The 18,303-nt window shown below is 45.7% G+C and overlaps 1 protein-coding gene across 6 annotated transcripts in view; it reads right to left on the reverse strand.

The window, feature by feature from the left end:
• PDE10A (phosphodiesterase 10A) overlaps nucleotides 1-18,303 on the reverse strand; it is a 619,063-nt gene that overhangs the window by 35,553 nt on the left and 565,207 nt on the right. For all 6 annotated transcript variants that reach the window (XM_023254564.2, XM_045058341.1, XM_045058340.1 and 3 more), the window contains 4 exons: nucleotides 13,582-13,724; nucleotides 11,203-11,286; nucleotides 8,672-8,822; nucleotides 5,284-5,439 (listed from right to left, as the gene is read on the reverse strand). In XM_023254564.2, the coding sequence (XP_023110332.1) occupies nucleotides 5,284-5,439; nucleotides 8,672-8,822; nucleotides 11,203-11,286; nucleotides 13,582-13,724 (534 nt within the window). The remainder of the gene's footprint in view (nucleotides 1-5,283; nucleotides 5,440-8,671; nucleotides 8,823-11,202; nucleotides 11,287-13,581; nucleotides 13,725-18,303) is intronic.

The raw sequence follows: 18,303 nt of genomic DNA on the forward strand, positions 1-18,303 counted from the left end.
ACAAAATGTCCCACAACCTCAAAATAGTTAAGTGAGGCATATTAAAGTTTCTCTCTACAGGCAACAACACTTTCACGTAAAGCACACGTCACTGAGGTGCAGACACTGGGGCCCAACCTCTCTTCTGTTCTCATGGGAGGTGGGACGGTAGACCGTCAGCCTAGACGAGGCCAAAACGTGGGTCATTTGGACCCTATTTCCTCAGAAGCTATTCTTTTGCTTATGAAATCTCTTAAAAACTTTTTATAATAACTTCTTCCTCTGAGAATTATAAGCCTTTATTGGTAATTGAGATAAAAATGGGCCAATTTGTTCAAACAAGAAAGACTGAAATAATAAAGACGCATTCAACTGTGGGCTCATCAATTACTGTTCAATTATTCATGATTAGCCAACACAATCTTACTGTAATCGATGGTTAATTGCTTTCACTTGTTTTAAGCTATCTTTATTGGCTGATACAATACGTTAAAAACTTGAAACTATGAAAGTGTACTTTTTTACAAAGTCAGACATCTCACTAAAACATTGTCACCTTCCCACTATGCTGAAACAAGGCTGTACATGCATCCCTCGTTTTCTTGTTCTTTTTTTTTTAAGTTTATTGATTTATTTTGATAGGGAGAGAGAAAGAGAGAGAGAGAGCATGAGCAGGGGAGGGGCAGAGAGAGAAAGGGAGCGAGAGAATCCCAAGCAGGCTCCATGCTGTTGGCACAGAGCCTGACATGGGGCTCCAACTCACGAACCACGAGATCGTGACCTGAACCGAAATCAGGAGTCAGAGCAGCCGACTGAGCTGCCCAGGTGCCCCTGCACCACTTGTTTTCTATCACCAGAATCTTTCTTACCTACTCTTAAGCTTCTATAAATATTTACATTATCCTATGATAAATGCAGCAAATGGAGTTAGTTCTAGTTAGCTATTTTCTTCTCTGAAGAGAGACAATGGGGGAAGGGACAGAGGGAGAGAGACAAAGAGAGAGAGAGAAAGAGAGAGAATCTCAAGCAGGCTCTGTGCTGACTTGGGGGCTCGAATCCACGACCCTGGGATCGTGACCTGAGCCGAAGTCAAGAGTCGGACGCTCTGCTGACTGAGGCACCCAGGCGCCCCAGACTTGGGTATCTTCCAGACAATAACGATAGGAAGGCCTGACGTCTGCGGAACGTTTTAAATTGAGAAGGCGTTTTCATACGTGTGATTTCACTCTCAAGTCATAAAACTGCGCGACTCTTTGACGTCTGGCTGAGCTGAAGTATCTGCTGAAACAGCACAAGCCTCTTCTGTGACCGCAGAGCAACGGCAGAGTTTCACATCAACCGGCCGCGTCGGCGATTTGAGCCGCACGATCTCACCGGCAGCCGCCTTCGTGGACGCTCAACGGAGCCAAAGGATGCACGTGACGGCAGACAGGGCCTCGGCACAAGGAAGAGCCACCAGCCCCCGTCGGCCACCACGGGGAGGGGACTCGGGCTCTGGGAAGGCGGACGAACTCCGTGAGCCGTTAAGCCCCGTCCCACGTCCACTCACCGAAATCTCAGGGCGGGAGGCTAAAGAGCCCCGCTCTGCCTGCTGCTAGGAAGCCTGCTTTGCTCTCATCTGCCCCGAATTCCAGCGAGGCAGCTGGGCTGTTTCAATACTTTGTCACCCGCGCTCCCCAGCCATTACCACGTATCAGACCGGTGTGGGTCCTCGGAACACGTGCACCACTGTCAGGCTGTCTGAGGGGGAATCACATGCGACACGCATGTAATGCTTCATTCTATCAGCAACGGACCATTACATGATGATGTCTAAACATATTCTACCACACAGTTGATAAAACAGGGACCTCTTAGCCTGGGTTCCAGAAATCCTCTCAGGGACCACAAAGTTGTGAACTCACTGCAAATATATATATATATAAAATAACTATATATCCATATATATATATATATCACGTCCAGCATGATATACTGTATATTATATACGATATTATATATATCATATCATATGCTGAACATGTCCTTCGTAAGCACAGTATTTCATCGGATTCTCAAAGGTGTAAGTATCCATGATCTGTGGCAGAGGGAGACCCATTTTAAAGGATCTGTATATTTGTTGGCGACTTCAGTTTATCATGTCTTTGACTACTTTTTGATATTAAAGGGAATCCGGTGTTAAAGCTCAGGAGAGGATCTTTACAATGAAAAGTAGTAACGAGGATCCTTTTAGTTCCTCCTTCAATATTTTGCCAGAGCAAAGGCAATAAATGAACACACAAACAGTAAGTGGCCCCTTCCCTTCAAGAGGATCCAGTCTATGTTCTTCAGCACGTTCTTTTCTTCCAAAGCACAGAAAATAAGGAGACACAGTGACCACACGCAGCAGATAAACAGCTTGAACTCTTTTAAGAGCTCTAATTTCCCATCAGTGAGCTTGATGAAACCCCATTAATGCTTTTACGTATCAACTGGTAAGTTTCCCATAATCTCCCAGGTTACAGTGTCAGAGGTTTATTTTATGCTAATTCAAGCCAGTTCGTCCCATTTTGCATCAACCAGGCATAAGACCACCAGCATTTTACACGCAGAAATGACTCGGGTGCGACCCCTGGGCGCTGTCCCTTACCGGCCGTGTCGTTCCCACCACGAAAAGAACGTACGTGGGCGCTCATCTGGCAGGTACTCAGCCCGCAGTGTCTCCCCGGGTGTGAGGGTACTTGCGGCATACTTAGCACCTACTCTAGCCGTGGCCCTAAACGAGGGAAGTGCACCCTTGGAGGAGTTCACAGTGTAGTGGGAGAGAGGCAGAGAAGCACGTCGGGAGACAGGTGCAGTCAAGGGTTCCGGGAGAGCGTGGGCGGGGACAGGGATTCTGAGGGACCAGGAGTCGCACGTGTGCAGGGAGCAGCGTGCGACCACACGTGTTCGGTGGGAACCACACAATTTCCGTGCTGCTCAAGCGCATCGTCTCCACAGAGAAACGGTGACAGGGGGCCAGAGTTCCAACAGAGGCCTCATGTCAGAACCAAAATAATCATGGGAAGGTAGCTAGTAGGGTCACGACAGGAGGAGGCCTGTTTTAGGATAATCACTGGCTACAACACGGGTAGCAGGTAGGGTAGCACGGGAGCAGGTGGGCATACTCACCCATCTGTCCTCGGCAGGCTTTTACAGATTATTATTAATCATAAATCGTTCTCCCCAAAGCCCTGTGCTGCTTAGCTCTATCAAAGAGATTCCTCAGGGAAGGCCTGGGAGCTCAGCTTTCAATACCCCATGCCCACCAAGCGAGCTCACCCCCCAGCCACGCGGCCCGGGTGGGTGCGAGTCTCACCACAGGAAGCCACAGGCTGAATCATTTGGGGGACGTGAGATGAACAAAGCCCGTGGCGTTGAGCATTCGCGACTGCCACAGCTTGACGCGCATTCTGGCATCTGGTCACCTACTGTATCAAACCACGTGCTAGGACTGTAATTAAGAACTCAGGGTTTGGGGGTCAAACAATTCTAGTTTTTAATCCTGGTCCATTACGTACTAGCTGTATGATAACGGACAAGTTACTTAACCTCTTCGATCTAGATTACTCTCATCTGTAAAATGGAAATAAATGGTAATAAAAATCAATGTGCTAATATGTGCACAATTCTGAAGTCTCTGATTTATTTGCTTATGTATACTAAGTATTAAGTAATAACTATCAGAGTATTTATACTGAATGCCTGATGAGCGACTGAATGATTACTCTGACGACGGTGGTGACGAAAGGACCAAATCTCCAGGATGACTTCTGCAGTCAGAGCAGAGGGGGGAGTAAGGACACTCGGCAAATACACACCTACGCCCACAGCTCAGTTTGGTAGCCAAAGATCACGTCTATCCATTCAGAACGCATCCACAGAAAAGGACAGATTTAAGCTGGCCTCTGTACCATTATATACCAAATTATTTATCTTCTGTCGGGCCATGTTGACAGGGGAAGGATAGTTCCAGATCCACAGTCATTGGGTAGCCACGGTGATAAAGATCTGTGGAGATCAGGACAGCGGCAGGCAAAACCTTCCATCATCTTTTATACAGATACACAGAGGTATCACGGACGTCCATGCGATCTAACAATACATTACTGTCTCATAGTTTAGTGACTGGAACCTGGAATTTTTACTGCTCCTCTCGGATATCACCTTAAATCGGTCAAGTCTGGAGCGGTCTTGACAAAACATAAAACTGGCCGGCCTTGGTGACGGGACGTTGGGGGCGAGGGGAACAATGACTCCAAGGTCATCCCCCTGTGGTGGCTGGGTGGTGGAGGCCGCCCCCATTTTGGTCACATCGGACGCTGAGTTGAGGTGTCTGGAGAGAGAAGTCTCCCTGCGCCCTGGTCTGAGACGCTGGTGTGACAGCCACAGCCTATCGGTGACCAAGAAGACCCAAGAGAGAAGGCGGGGGGAGCAGGGAGAATGGCAGTGTGAGGGCAGAGCTCTGGATGCAGACCTCCCTCAGTCCACACCGCGAGCTCGTGGGGGGGGGGGGAGAGGGGACAACTTGTCTTTGTTGTTACTACAACCCCTGGGCCTAAAATGGGTGTTGGCGGCTGGGAGGAGCTCAATGAATATGTTTGCTATCAAAATGGAATTCAAGGGGGCAGTTAGATGGGTCTGAGGAGAACTACTCAGAGAAGTATCCTAAGCATAAAATGTCAAATCAGCAGAGAGTACGGTAATTTCCAGAAAAGGAAGGAAGCCTTTCCTGAACAGAGATAGGGCCATCTGTTTATGACCCTGATACGCCTTTCCCTGTCACAACCCCCACGGGAGGTTTTAGGTCACGTCAGGGTATGGATTCGGTGACGCCTGTCCGAGTCTAGGTCAAGTAGCAAGAACACCTTAAAGGCGGCAAGTTGAGAAGAATGCACACAAAAGAACAACTAAAAGGACTTCCGTGCACTTAAACCTGGACCTGCCCAACCCTCCAGGTGTACATCCAGTATGTCGGGGTTTGAGAACATGACGATCCGTATAAAGAAATACAACACGCGAAACACACTTTGCCTTAGAGGAGCACCTACTTCAAACTTGAACGTGGCCGCAAAACAGATACGTATTCAAAACCTTCACCGAGGGTTCATGGTCAGAGCGCCCCACAATTACCTACTGAGGATATACACACGAGGTTCTGCGGGGACGTACAGCTGCAGCTGTTGAAGGAGGCCCAACCGAAACCCCGCGTTTACTCGGAACCACTAGAACCTCCCGGGAGGGGACCGTGGAGGCCGCGGGCGGGCAGGCGGTGTGAGGTCTCACCTGCAGGATGGACACCGTCTGGGAGAAGTGGTGCTGTTCCATGGTGGACGTAGAGTAGAGGGCGGCCAGGGGGTGATCAAATTTCTGCAGGTAGCTGTTACTGAAGCCCCTGTGGTCCAGGTCGTGACACAGACACGCAATTAGCAGCCCTTTGCGCTTAAAAAAAAAAAAAAAATCCAGTGCACAGATGTTCAGAACAAAGAAGTGGATAGGAGAAGATTTACAGCTTATCATTCCTATCGTGGGGACAGAGTCCTGCCATTGAAACAGCCAACATCCTTAGGAATCTCTGAAGTTCCACATGATCTGTCTTCTTTCTTAACCTCTTTCGTTGTTTTTCTGCTTTTAAAACAGACAATTGAATCATTCTTGAGTGTTCCTGCCCAACTCCGGGGAAAAGTTCATGGTGGTTATCAAATGAAAGCGAACGTTCCCAAGAATTACAGGGCAAGGAACTCGGTACGAGGGGACCGTTTCAGCATTTCATTCAAAACCCGTTCCGGGTTAAACTCCAACAATATTACTGTTCTTGCAAACAAACAAGGAAGAAAAGAAGTAAATCCTACGGCAGGTGAAAACATGGCCAGCTGTACGGTGAGAGAGAGACCACAGAGCGGGTGCAAGGGGGTGAAGGGTTAACACAGCAAGGCAGGCCACAGAAAGTCCACGCGAGCAGACCTTTGCGGGAGCGAGGGAGAAGCAGGGGGTCCTGGGAGAAGAGCGCAGGGGTGGGTGCGGGGAGCAGGTGGGCCTGTCCCGACAGTCAGAGGGTCAGGAGGGAAGCAGGGCTGCAGGGAGGGGACAGAGAATCCTGGCAGAGAAGGGAGGCGGACCATCTTCTGTGGGAACCAGGGAAGGAAGACAGGGTTTCTGGCAGAGCAGTGGGAGTCGTGCGGCCAAGGGGAGACAGCGACCGAGAGGGGCGAAACGCTGGGCGCTGACCCTCCGTTGGCACGGTGCAGGGAGCTGGTGACCTGGGCCGGAGCGTGTTCGGGGGGTGGGCCGGAGAAGATCGGGGAGAGCACTGGAGCCAGCCGCTGCGGCAGCTGTTCTATGGGTTTGGGGAAACGGGGAGCTAAGAACTCAGGGGGGAGCCGAGCGGAAAGGCAGGCGGAAGGTGTGTTACGATGGAGGTGACAACGCGGTGCTCCCACACGCGGACCAGACAGTTCAGCAGAGAACGCACGGATGGAGGAGAGGGAGGGAAGAACCACCAGGGCAGGGACAAGGTCAAGTGGCAAGGCCAGCTCTGGACAGGAGCCTGGCGGGTGTTCCGGTGAGTGGGTGGTCACAGCCCACAGAAGGCAGATGCTGGCAGGGAGGAGGGGGTCTGCAGAAACCCCACGAGGTTAGCTGTCCGTGTCCGCCCTGTCCCTTTCGTAGCCTCCCTGGGCACAACAGTTTCTCCTACAACCTAACGAGCAGGGGGGGCCTCCCAGACGCCCCTCCACTGCCACAGGCTCGCTGGCCATAGGATAACTGAATTACTTATGTTCTGAGCAGCACTTGGGGTTGGGGTCTTTCCCATATTTTGTGCTGCTGTGTTACCCAGGATGAATCTGGCAAGAGATTCCAAGGTTTTAAAATCTTGCACGATAGACAAATAGAGAAAAACTACTATGTACCTCTTCTCAATTTTTTTCATGTATTTTATTTTTGTTGACATAATATTCAATAGTTTTATTGAATGTATGCCAGAATTAAGCATGTGAAAATAATTCACGAGGTGAGGAGTTACCTTTGTTAATATGCTACTTTAACAAGATCAAGTGATCATTTTTAACAGCTCTATTAGAGATTAAATACCCTTTTTTAAAAAACATATTTAAAATGTTTACGCATATTATTTTGGGATTATTTTCAGGCAAAAGGACCTGAGGTTTTGTGAAAACATAATGATGTAATTCTAAAAACAAACTAGGAGCTTAAACGAGAGTTAATTTGTGGCCACTACATTTTCGCACTTATCTTGAACTTTGCCATTTTTTTTAATGTACATTTCAACGTAACCTGAAAATGGTTTCTACAGTTGTCAAAATCACAGACTATCCTCTGGCGAAGAAGACAATGAAATTGCTTTCTCTTTTTTTTAATGTTTGTGTGTTTGTTTATTTAGAGAGACAGAGAACGCATGAGCGGGAAGAGGTGCAGAGAGAGAGGAGAGAGAATCCCAAGCAGGTGCCATGCTGTCAGCGCAGAGCCTAACGAGGGGCTCGATCCCACAACCATGAGGTCGTTTCCTGAGCGGAAATCAAGAGTTGGATGCTTAACCCACTGAGCCACCCAGGCATTCCTGAAATTGCTTTCTTAGAAGGAACTGATTGGAAAAAATCCTGCATGTCTCAAAAATATGGGCTTTCATGGAGTGGAAAATCAGCATAATTTATACGAAAAAAGAATAAATTTCATTTTCTTGATAATAAATAAGTTGTTAGGCTAACCAAGATCTACCAAGAGATTAGCAATAAAAAAGCAAAAATGTCAACACTTTTTCTAAAATGCACTTTCCGAGTCTCCTGCCCAGACTGTGACTCTGGGGTGACAGGACGGGACGCGCACAGGATGGCCCTCAGGAGTGCCGGGCTCTAGCGTGAACGTGCCCGTGAGAGAAGCGCTGTGTCTTCGTCACCGAGCTGACAGCCTCCTGTCGGCATGGCCAACATGTTCTCTGAAGCAGGGGAGGAGGAGGGCTAGGGAGGAGGGGAGGGGGATTTGAGTCGGGCTTTTTTGCGGGCACCTCCAGGACCACGTGGGGAAAGGACATGCTTGGCGGCCAGCCCGGCTGGGCCCGAGGTGCTCCCATCACGGAGGGCCGGGTGGGGCGGACGACGCAGGGGCCGGCCAGCGGTGCAGGAAAGGACCAGGCAGCCCCATATCTCTTAGTCTGTCCCCGGCTCTGGGTATGTAAAGTCAGGTGGGTCCGTGAAGCATCACAGAGCCCAGCTCCTCACGAGGCAGGAGATCATTTATGTCCTCACTGTTCTTCATGTTCTGGCTTCTCAAATCAGTAGGATTTGCCTACACTACCCAGGACACAAGGGCAGTGAGAAAAATCTACTTGGTTTGTGTAACAAAGACTTCCAGAAGACCGAAGCTTTAACAGGGAAAAAAAACTACAAAACTAGTGTTTCCTCGGGGGTGGGGGGGTGGGGGGGTGGGAAATGTTTTGGCGAAGCTGGAATTTCTGTATCTACCTTTGTGATAGAAAATAATATGAAAAACACACGGGCACAGCCACTTTAGAAGCGTGCTCCTACGAAATTACCGAACCGTCCTGGGGGAACAGGTCACGGAGCCACATCCGGAAGGTGCTCCAGACATACAGCGTCTGAATCCACTCGTGTTATTTGAAATGAAGGGGAAAAAAAAAAAGCGCGTGGACGCCCACCTCCAGGTCGGTGAAAAGCCCGTGGTTGTTCTGGAGTATGGCATACATGCAGTGCGCCACGGTGACCGCATGTTTCCAGTTGTGGTAAGGAACCCGCCGGTAGTTCTTCTTCACGGACATGATGAAACGACACAACTTTTCGAGCTCGAAGCTGTGCGGAGAAGAGGAGAGACCGTTACGACAGAAACCGGTAAGGAGCCGACACATTCTCGCTACAGCTCTGGTTTAAACACGTATGTCTGGGGGCGCCTGGGAGGCTCAGTCGGTTAAGCGTCCCACTCTTGGGTTCAGCTCAGGTCTCAAGCTCACCGTTCGTGGGATCGAGCCCTGTGTCAGGCTCTGTGCCGACAGCGCGGGGCCTGCTTGGGATTCTCTCTCTCTCTCTCTCTCTCTCTCTCTCTCTCTCTCTCTCTCTCTCCCCCCCCTCCCTCTCCCTCTCCCTCTCTTTGCCCCTCCTCTGCTCAGGTGCACCCGTACCTTCTCCGTCTCAAAATGAAATAATAAACGTTGAAAAAAAGAAACACATCCATCTGTACCCGTATACACTTGCAACTATGAAAATGTGCACAGTGACTGGGTCCAGGAGCGCCAAAGCCTCTCTCATCACTTCCCTTCTGTTTCTCTGGCTGGTTAAGAGAGGAGGACTCTTTCAGAGCTTCTGATCTGATACACTCGCTGGCCCACCAGGGGGCCAGTACCAGAAGGGGCGTGTAGGAGCGTGTCGCTAACTCACTTCACCCTCACGTCCCCGCACCGTGCTGGACAGACATCAACGTATCATCACCCTGCTTAAGGGCATTGTGAGCTAATATTTTCCAAAAAAGCATATTCAGACCCCCAAACTTCAAATATAGCATAGGAATTTCCTAGATGAGTGATTATCCTCTCGAAGTATTGTGGTGCACTCAAATTATTAAGTGGCAAACGGCCACGCCAAAACCCTGACACCGTACATAGAATGATATGACGCGTTTTAAACGTTTTTTTAATGTCTGTTTATTTTTGAGAGACAGAGAACGCACGTGCCAGAGTTGGGGGGGAGGTGGGGAGAGAAAGGGGGGGACCAAGGATCCAAAGCAGGCTCTGCGTTGACGGCAGAGAGCCCGACAAGGGGCTCGAACTCACAAACCGTGAGATCATGACCCGAGCCAAAGTTGGATGCTTAACCGACTGCGCCACCCGGGTGCCCAATGATACGTTTTTATCATGCAACATTGTTATTATATTTTATTTTCATATTTCATGTATTTCTACTTATTTAAGTCCCTACCAACTCTCTCAAGGAATTTAAGGCAGCTTAAAATAAAAGCACATCAATATAGAACAAGGCTCTTTGAAATACCAGGAAGATGACAGTCCATAGAACTTCTAAAAATATATAACCTTTACTCTTCTCCACTGAAGATTTTTTTGAAATTTTTAAAAAAATTTTTATTTATTTTTGACAGAGAGAGAGAGAGAGAGAGAGAGAGAGAGCGAGCATGAGCAGGGGAGGGGCAGAGAGAGAGGGAGACACAGAATCTGAAGCAGGCTCCAGGCTCCGAGCTGTCGGCACAGAGCCCGACAGGGGGCTCGAACTCACAGAGCACGAGATCATGACCTGAGCCAAAGTAGGATGCTCAACCGACTGAGCCACCCAGGTGCCCCTCCACTGAAGATTTTCCAATGTCCTTGAAGAATAAGGTAGGTCATTTTTAAGAGTTCCAACGGGTCAAACTCTCAACTGATATCTAAGAAATAAGTGTTGTTAATTACCCCGTGTGCATTCTTTCAAAAGAGCAACTTATAAAAGTCACCAATAAAAGTAGGAGAAGGCAGAGAATTCAATGGCAAAGGAGTGACAATTTAGCTTCAGAGAAACTAAGGGCCTCTATAAGCCACTTTATGATTAAATGAGTGAAAAAGAGAAAAAGAAAATTATTCCTTGCATTTTTTTTAATTACTTGCATTTTAAGTATGTGTTTAAGTTGTAAAAAGTTAAATGGAAAGTCATGAAAGGTCTCTGGGACAGGCCACAAGAGGGGGAAAGACCCACAGGGAAAGGGAACCACAGTGAAATCACTAATAAAGCACTTGGCACTGAATTAGGAGACCTGTGTCCTTCACATCTGTTCGAACAGATACAGCATGTAGGTTGAAAGCTGACGCTAAATTTAATGCACATTTTCCAAAGACACACTTGAAAATAGTATGTAGTGATGTGGAGAAATAACCCCTACCTCTTCCCATTACACGGCCTAAGGTAATTTTCACCTGTATCTTTATCATCACCTAGTAGAGACACGGTCGTTAGCCAAGGGACAGCCACCCTGGCAAAGAGCTCAGGGGTAGCCCTAAGGGAAATCCAAATCCGAAAATCAACTTGTCCAGTAATCTCAGCCTTTTTTAATTTAAATATTAAAAAAAGTTATTTATATAAGGCATCTTTTCAAATAGTTATCGACCAAGGAAGTGGCCAGGCATGTAGGCAGGGGGAGGAAGAGGTCATATCACTCAAGAGGTTAAGAAGGAAGTTTCTGGGTCATTCATACCAGGATGTCCCACAGGACCGATGGACCATGTAGACAAAAATCCCAGGCCACATGTTTTCAAAAGGACCAATGTCAAAGTGGAATCTGAAACGAAAGAACACAAGGCTGATTAGTAAATATAATTAGGGTAAACATAAACACAAATAAAGTAATTTAATTTTGTGTCTTTTAAGAAACTAAAAAACCACTGAGAGTCTAGCCATCTCTCTTCCTGCGTTCTTAGTCACATCTTTGTTGTATTAAATGTTTCCAGGAGGAAATTCCACACATTCCCTCAGGAACTTAGCCCAATATTTAAGCCATTGCTTAATCTTCTATGAAACAATCTCTAAAAAATGATGTTGCGGTCGTTATCAGAGCAATGACAGCGTACAAAATAACTTTACTGTGAATCCTACATGTGTTTTACACCACTTACAGACAAGGGGGAAAAACAATTTTTTTTAGAGTGGAAAATCATTCTATCTCCCATCTAAATCCAGAGAGAAACTTCATAAATACAAACATCCGAAGTTATTACCTATTTTCCGTTTGCTAATTTAACTACTAAGATTTAACCCGCACAGACACGGCGGTAAACTATTGAAAAGAAACCATCTTCCTCCAGTTAAACTTCCGACACCACACGTGTGAGTTTTCCACACCCAGCAATTCTCCAACCCTCTGCAGACACCAACCGATGATGCCCTCTAACGTGATGTACTTCCGACCCCACCGCAGCTAGCGTAGCCTGTGTGGGTCACGGGCTCCGTCCCGCAACACTGCCCCCGACTGCAGGTGCCAATCGCGAGGCCGTCCACCCCTCTGACCATCAGCTATAAAGCTGAGGTTCCCACAACCCCCACCTTGGGTGTTGCAAGGCAGAACGGCTCACAGAAGTCAGGGGAGCACCTCACTTACTACTACCAGTTTATTATTAGGGATGCAAGTCAGGAACAGGCAAACGAAGAGATGCATGGGCCACAGCACGGGGGAAGGGGTGGGCTCTCAGGCCTCGGCAGGGGCACCGCCCTCCTGGCACCTAACGTGTGTGCCAACCGGAAAGCCCTCCGAACCCCTTGTTGAGGGTTTCTGGGGGTTCCGTTCCACGGGCACATTTGCTTAAATCGTTGGTCGCTGGTGACTGACTCAATCCCCAGCCCCTGTCCCTTCCCAGGAGGTCTGAGGGTGGGGCTGAAAATTACAACCCCCTAACCACGCGGTTGGCTCCTTGGACAACCGGCCCCCACCCTCCTAGAGTCCTTCAATAGCAGAAACTCAAGTGTGGTCGAACAAGGTTCATTCTGAACAAGATAAGACACTTCTCTCACTCCGGTCATTCGGGAAACTCAAGGGATTTAGGAGCTCTGAGCCAGGACCCGGCTCCAAAGACCAAATATACAGATTTCTTATTCTATCACAATGTGTATTGTACACAAACCATCAGAGGGTAAGTTGAGGCAAATAAGAAATCGTAAGAGCTTATTTGAGCAAAAATCTATTCCAACAGGGCAGTGGGAAGCCTATAGGGACAGGAGCCAGCAGAGACCCCAGTGCAGAAATGCTGCAAAAGCCAAGAAAGGCAGTTGCTGCTGACTGTGGCTTCAGGCCCAGTTGGCTGTCCGTGCCTGGCTGTCCTCGGGGTTTCCATCACGTAGCCTTGAGGCCCTTTGGGTTTAGATTTTGGTTTGCTTACGCCAGTTACTCCAGCATTAGAGTCACCTCAGTCTGATGGCCTTCTTGTTCAATGAACAGTTCCGATGATAGGGCAAGTATCAGCTCTGGGTTACTTCTGAAGATCTCTGGTATGTAGTTGAGTGCTGGCTTGCACTTAAAGTATTAATTTTTAACGTTTATTTATTTTTGAGAGAGAGAGAGAGTGAGAGCAGAGGAGGGGCAGAGAGAGAGAGAGGGAGGTTGCTGGCTTGCACTTAGAATGAACATACACATCATCAGAGGTCCTACCACCAGGAACTCACATATATTAACACAGGATTAGAAAAGAAAATGTGAAAGGTGAACTCATTCTTACTAAATTCTAAAATTTAGTTTTTAAATTTAAAATTGCACGGAAACAGAAACTTTTAGATCCCTGATCTTCAACGCCACTTTGAACATCAGGCACTATCTGGTGTGAAGTAGGCGGAAGACTAACGAGAAAAGGCTAACATCTCAGTTAACCCATTTCAAAATGGCGGTCAGATGTTTTTTCCTAAAGATAAAAGAGGCGTGGCCTTTCTTTCCACCTTCCATCACGAGAAGGGAAGTCACGGTGGAAGGGAAAATGGGAACCCACAGAGCACATGTAACGTGGGGTCCATGACTCTAATTGTACGCCCAGTTCGTGTCAGGCGGAATCAAGTTAAAACTGTTCCGGAAGCAACAGGACAAAACACTCACAATTCGATCTCCTTGCAGAGGCGCACCGGGAGGTTAAAGTGCATGAGGCCTTGCCACTCTTCCGCGGTGCAGATGCTGTGGTAGGACAGCTTCTCCATCGTCACCCGGTAAATGCACTCAGAATGTCGGATCCTGTGATACATCTGGATGGCAAACCCGCAAAGTTAAGGGTAAATTAAATGAGCGTTTCAAGTAGTTATGTCACTAAAGTTCAGAATTCGGTACAAAAGAATCAGTCAGAACTATAACTGAAAACACTATTATTATCCATTAACTATGATCACCATACATTTCCATATACAACGAAGACACCCACACATGTGCCTTTGAAGATACAAAACACCTCAGATTTTTTTAAATTGTATCTCCATTTTAAAAGGCTTATTAAATTCTGCAATTCTCTCTGGATAGTGAGATTATTTGGTATTTGTCTGGTGGTCCCTTTCTTCTTAGATTCCCAGCCTCCAGTACTGGGAGAAACTCCAACGTCTGTTGTTTCTAGACCACCAAGTCTATGGTATTTTGTTACGGCACCCCAAACACACTGAGACAGAGACTAAATGAGTCAGGAGTTAAGACTGTTTTTCTAAGTCTTCTTTTAAAAATATTTATCTTAGGGGCACCTGGGTGGCTCAGTCGGTTAAGCGTCTGACTTCAGCTCAGGCCATGATCTCATAGTTTGTGGGTTTGAGCCCCGTGTCGGGCTCTGTGCTGACAGCTCAGAGCCTGGAGCCTGCTTTTGATTCTGTGTCTCCCCTCTCTCTCTGCCCCTCCCTGCTTATACTTTGCCTCTGCGTCTTTCTCTCTCAAAAATAAATAAAGATTAAAAAATTAAAAAATATATATTTATCTTAATTCTTGGTGACGTCAAAGTCCTCGGGTCCACGCAGTCTCGACAATGTTTAATCGTGAAGTCCTTTATCAGTAAAAGAATTTTAGAGATGCATGCCTAATAAATGTATACTCCTTTAGCAATTACATGCACATACAATGTGTGAATATATTGTTTATACTAAAATAGAAATTTAAAAAGATAAAAAATATAAAGTATGTATTTTTTAATATTTTATTACTGAATAAGACTTTTTGTTCTTATTAAACAATCACATATTTTATTTTTATTTTTTTTAAACAATCACATATTTTAAAATGAAAGCACGAATTACATGTATGTTGGCAGTTGTCAAGCTTTTTCTTTAATAATTTGTGCCACGGTGATGTTAAGGTCTGGGTTCAGTTTGATTTATTTCAATACTTAGATTTTGAGTTATACTATTCGAAAAAGATATGCCGAAAACTACGCAGTTCCATCCAAATGGAATAAACGTAGTACTGGCTGTTCTTAAACATCACACTTGGAGCTTTGTTCCCTAGCCACTAATATTTTTGGCTTAAATTCACATAACTTTCCATCTCCCCTGGTGAGTATCAGTTAATCCTGCAAACGAATTAGTTGCATCTTTATATATTATTGAACAGGTTCATTATGAAACTTAAAGAACTCTTCATGGAGAAGAGTTTAGTAAGTTAAAAGCTGTTTCATAAATTAAAATCGTAAAAAAAAACATTCCATTTTAAAGGAAGAAACAGAGGTAAAAGGGAATAAAGAAGAAAACAGAAAGCAACAAGATGGGGGATTTATCCTTAAACATAAAATGTGATAGTTGAAACATTCTGGGTAAGAGGCAAAAATTGCCAGACCAGATAAAAAACAAGACCCATCTTACGCGTTTTGCCAAAAAATCCTACCTTAAAAATAAAGACCCAGATGAGGTAAAATGATGGAAATTATATACCATTTAATGCCACTCAAAAGAAAGCTGGGGTGGCTGTATTACTACTATCAGATGAGGTAGATTTTGAGCAAAGACTATTAGCAGGGGTAAAGAAGGATAATTTTGAATGATAAAGGGGGTCGATTTGTCAAGAGGCCATGATGCTCTTAAACGTCAGCTCGTTTCCAACAGGTGCGCAGGGGCAAGGTGGTGCAGAAAGGACAGTAAAGGTGACAGACGGTGCCAGGCCGACTGGACACCCACGCGCAAATAAATGCACGACTACCCTCACCTTGCACCCTATACAAAGTTGACTCAAAATGGATCACAGACCTAAATGTAAAACCTAAACTTCGAGAAGGAAACACAGGAGGAAATCTTTGTGACTTTAGGTTAGGCGAACATTTCTTTGATACAGTGCTAAACAGCATGATCATAGAAAGAAAAGAACTAATAATTGGACTTCTTCAAGGTTAAGAACTGCTCTTCGAAAGAAACTGATAAGAGAATAACAAGACAAGCCAAATGCTGGAAGCAAATATTTGTAAATAACCTACTGATAAATGACTATTTACTTGGCAGCATGAAATACGCAACTGTCAGACCCAGGGGACCACGGGGCTATCAGACCCAGGGGACCATGAGGCTATCAGACCCAGGGGACCAGAGGGCTATCAGCCCGGCTGAGCTTGTGGCTCATGGTTCTGGGATCTGAAGGCCTGTGTAGGAAGACAGACTTGGCTGTGCTCTGCGAGAGGATCTGCTGAATTAAGAGCTCTGTGAAGAGAAGAGAAGCCTGTGTGAGACTGTGTTGCAAAACAGTCCCTCCCCACTGAAGAAATGAAAACTCGACCTGTAGCTTACGTAGCTGGAGTTTCTCAGTGTATACTGTTGGCATATAATATTATAATTTTGAGCTAAAAAAGTAACAAACAAAACTGGTCTAAGAACAACGAACACTTGGGGTACACGGGGAAAGTTACAAGGCCCTGCGCATACCGGTCTCCCACAGAGGAAATAATTCCAGATGAATCTGAGTAAGTACGTAAATATCAAATAAATAAGAAAATGAATAAAAAAATTCAACAAAGGAGAGACCAACACAAGGCCGAATCCATAGATGGGTAATCCTAAGATCTGAGTTAACGAAAGACAATGGAGAGATTAAAAATATACTGTGGCAAAAATGTACCGTTTGGCACGTCACTTCCTATGTCTACAAAGCTCCTCTAGTTTACGGAAGCCACAAGCACCAAAAAGGCAAAGGAATGAGAATTATTTTTTCTTGACCAGATCCTAGGGAGATGTGTTTAAGATGCTGTCTTTCTTCAAGCCAGGCCCAAACAAACTATCATAGACAACCCAGAAAGAAACCTTTCCACGCTGAGATTTGCAAGTGTGACAATATTATTCTCCAGGCCCTTTGCTTGATGAAAAACCAACAGGGGAGCAGAAAAAAAACATGTACAGACACAAATCTATATTATTTTTGGTGTTATGCTCCTACTAACAAGGACAGTTTAGTTTAGAAGAAAGCAAAGAGAATTAAGTCACAAGAAAAGTGACCCAAGCTGTGTGTCCTGACACGCTTCGTTGTATGGAAAATGGAGATGTCCTCTAAGAATTGCTGACTTCTCTTACTCTGTCAACGTACAGGTTTTCTCTTAGGGTAGGCCTCAAAGCTCCCTCTGTTAGCTCTTTCTTGCTACTTTCCAGTAAAAACTGAGGGAAATACCAATTAAAAAAAAAAAAAGGAACTTAGCCCATGGAAACCCCCCAGCTATATATGTAGCAATGAAGTGGGATTTTATGAAACTGACTACGATGACTATTCACAAAACACAAATATCATGACTAACTAGAGCTAAGCACAAAGGGAGTATTGTTGAGAACCATGTCCTAAGAACCTTACCTACGCTACCTGATTTAGTCCTAACGGCAAGCCCATGCTTGGTGTTATTGCTACTCATTAGTTTAGGAAATAGACACTCAAAAGCAAACCAACTTTCTCAAGGTCCAAAGTGGGTAAGTTGGAAGTAATGGTCTTAAAATGGCCGGATTTCATTCTTTCTCATTGCCAAGTAGTATTCCATTGTATATATACCACATCTTCTTTATCCATTTATTGGTGGATAGACATTTGGGATCTTTCCATTATTTGGCTATTGTTGAAAGCGCTGCTATAAACACTGGGGTACGTGTGCCCCTGTGAATCAGTACTCCTGTATCCTTTGGATAAATTCCTAGTAGTGCTCCTGCTGGGTCGTAGGGTAGTTCTATTTTTACTTTCTGGAAGAATTTCCACACTGATTTCCAGAGCGACTGCACCAGCTTGCATTGCCACCAACAGTGCAAGAGGACTCCTCATTCTCCACATCCTCGCCAGCATCTGTTGTTGCCCGAGTTGTTAATTTTAGCCATTCTGACAGAGGTGGTATCTCATTGTGGTTTTGATTTGTATTTCCTTGATGATGAGTGATTTTGAGCATCTTTTCATGTGTCTGTCTTGCCATTTTCAACAATGTGGATGGAACTGGAGACTGCTATGCTAAGTGAAATAGGTCAGAGAAAGACAGATGTCATATGTTTTCACTCATATGTGGAATTTGAGACACTTAACAGAAGACCATGGGAGAGGGGAAGAGGAAAAAGAAAAGAGTTTCAAACAGAGAGGGAGGCAAACCATAAGAGACTCTTAAATATAGAGAACAAACTGAGGGTTGATGGGAGGGGTGACGGAGCGGTGGAGGGGAAAATGAGTGATGGGCATTGAGGAGGGCACTTGTCGGGATGAGCACTGGGTGTTGTATGGAAGCGATGAATCATGGGAATCTACTTCTGAAGCCAAGAGCCCACTGTATACACTGTATGTTAACTAACTTGACAATAAGTTATATTTAGAAAAGCAAAAAAATTAAAGTTAACACGTTAAAAAATTAAAAATTAA

The sequence above is a fragment of the Felis catus genome, chromosome B2, assembly GCF_018350175.1.
Source record: "Felis catus isolate Fca126 chromosome B2, F.catus_Fca126_mat1.0, whole genome shotgun sequence".
Classification (NCBI taxonomy): domain Eukaryota; kingdom Metazoa; phylum Chordata; class Mammalia; order Carnivora; family Felidae; genus Felis; species Felis catus.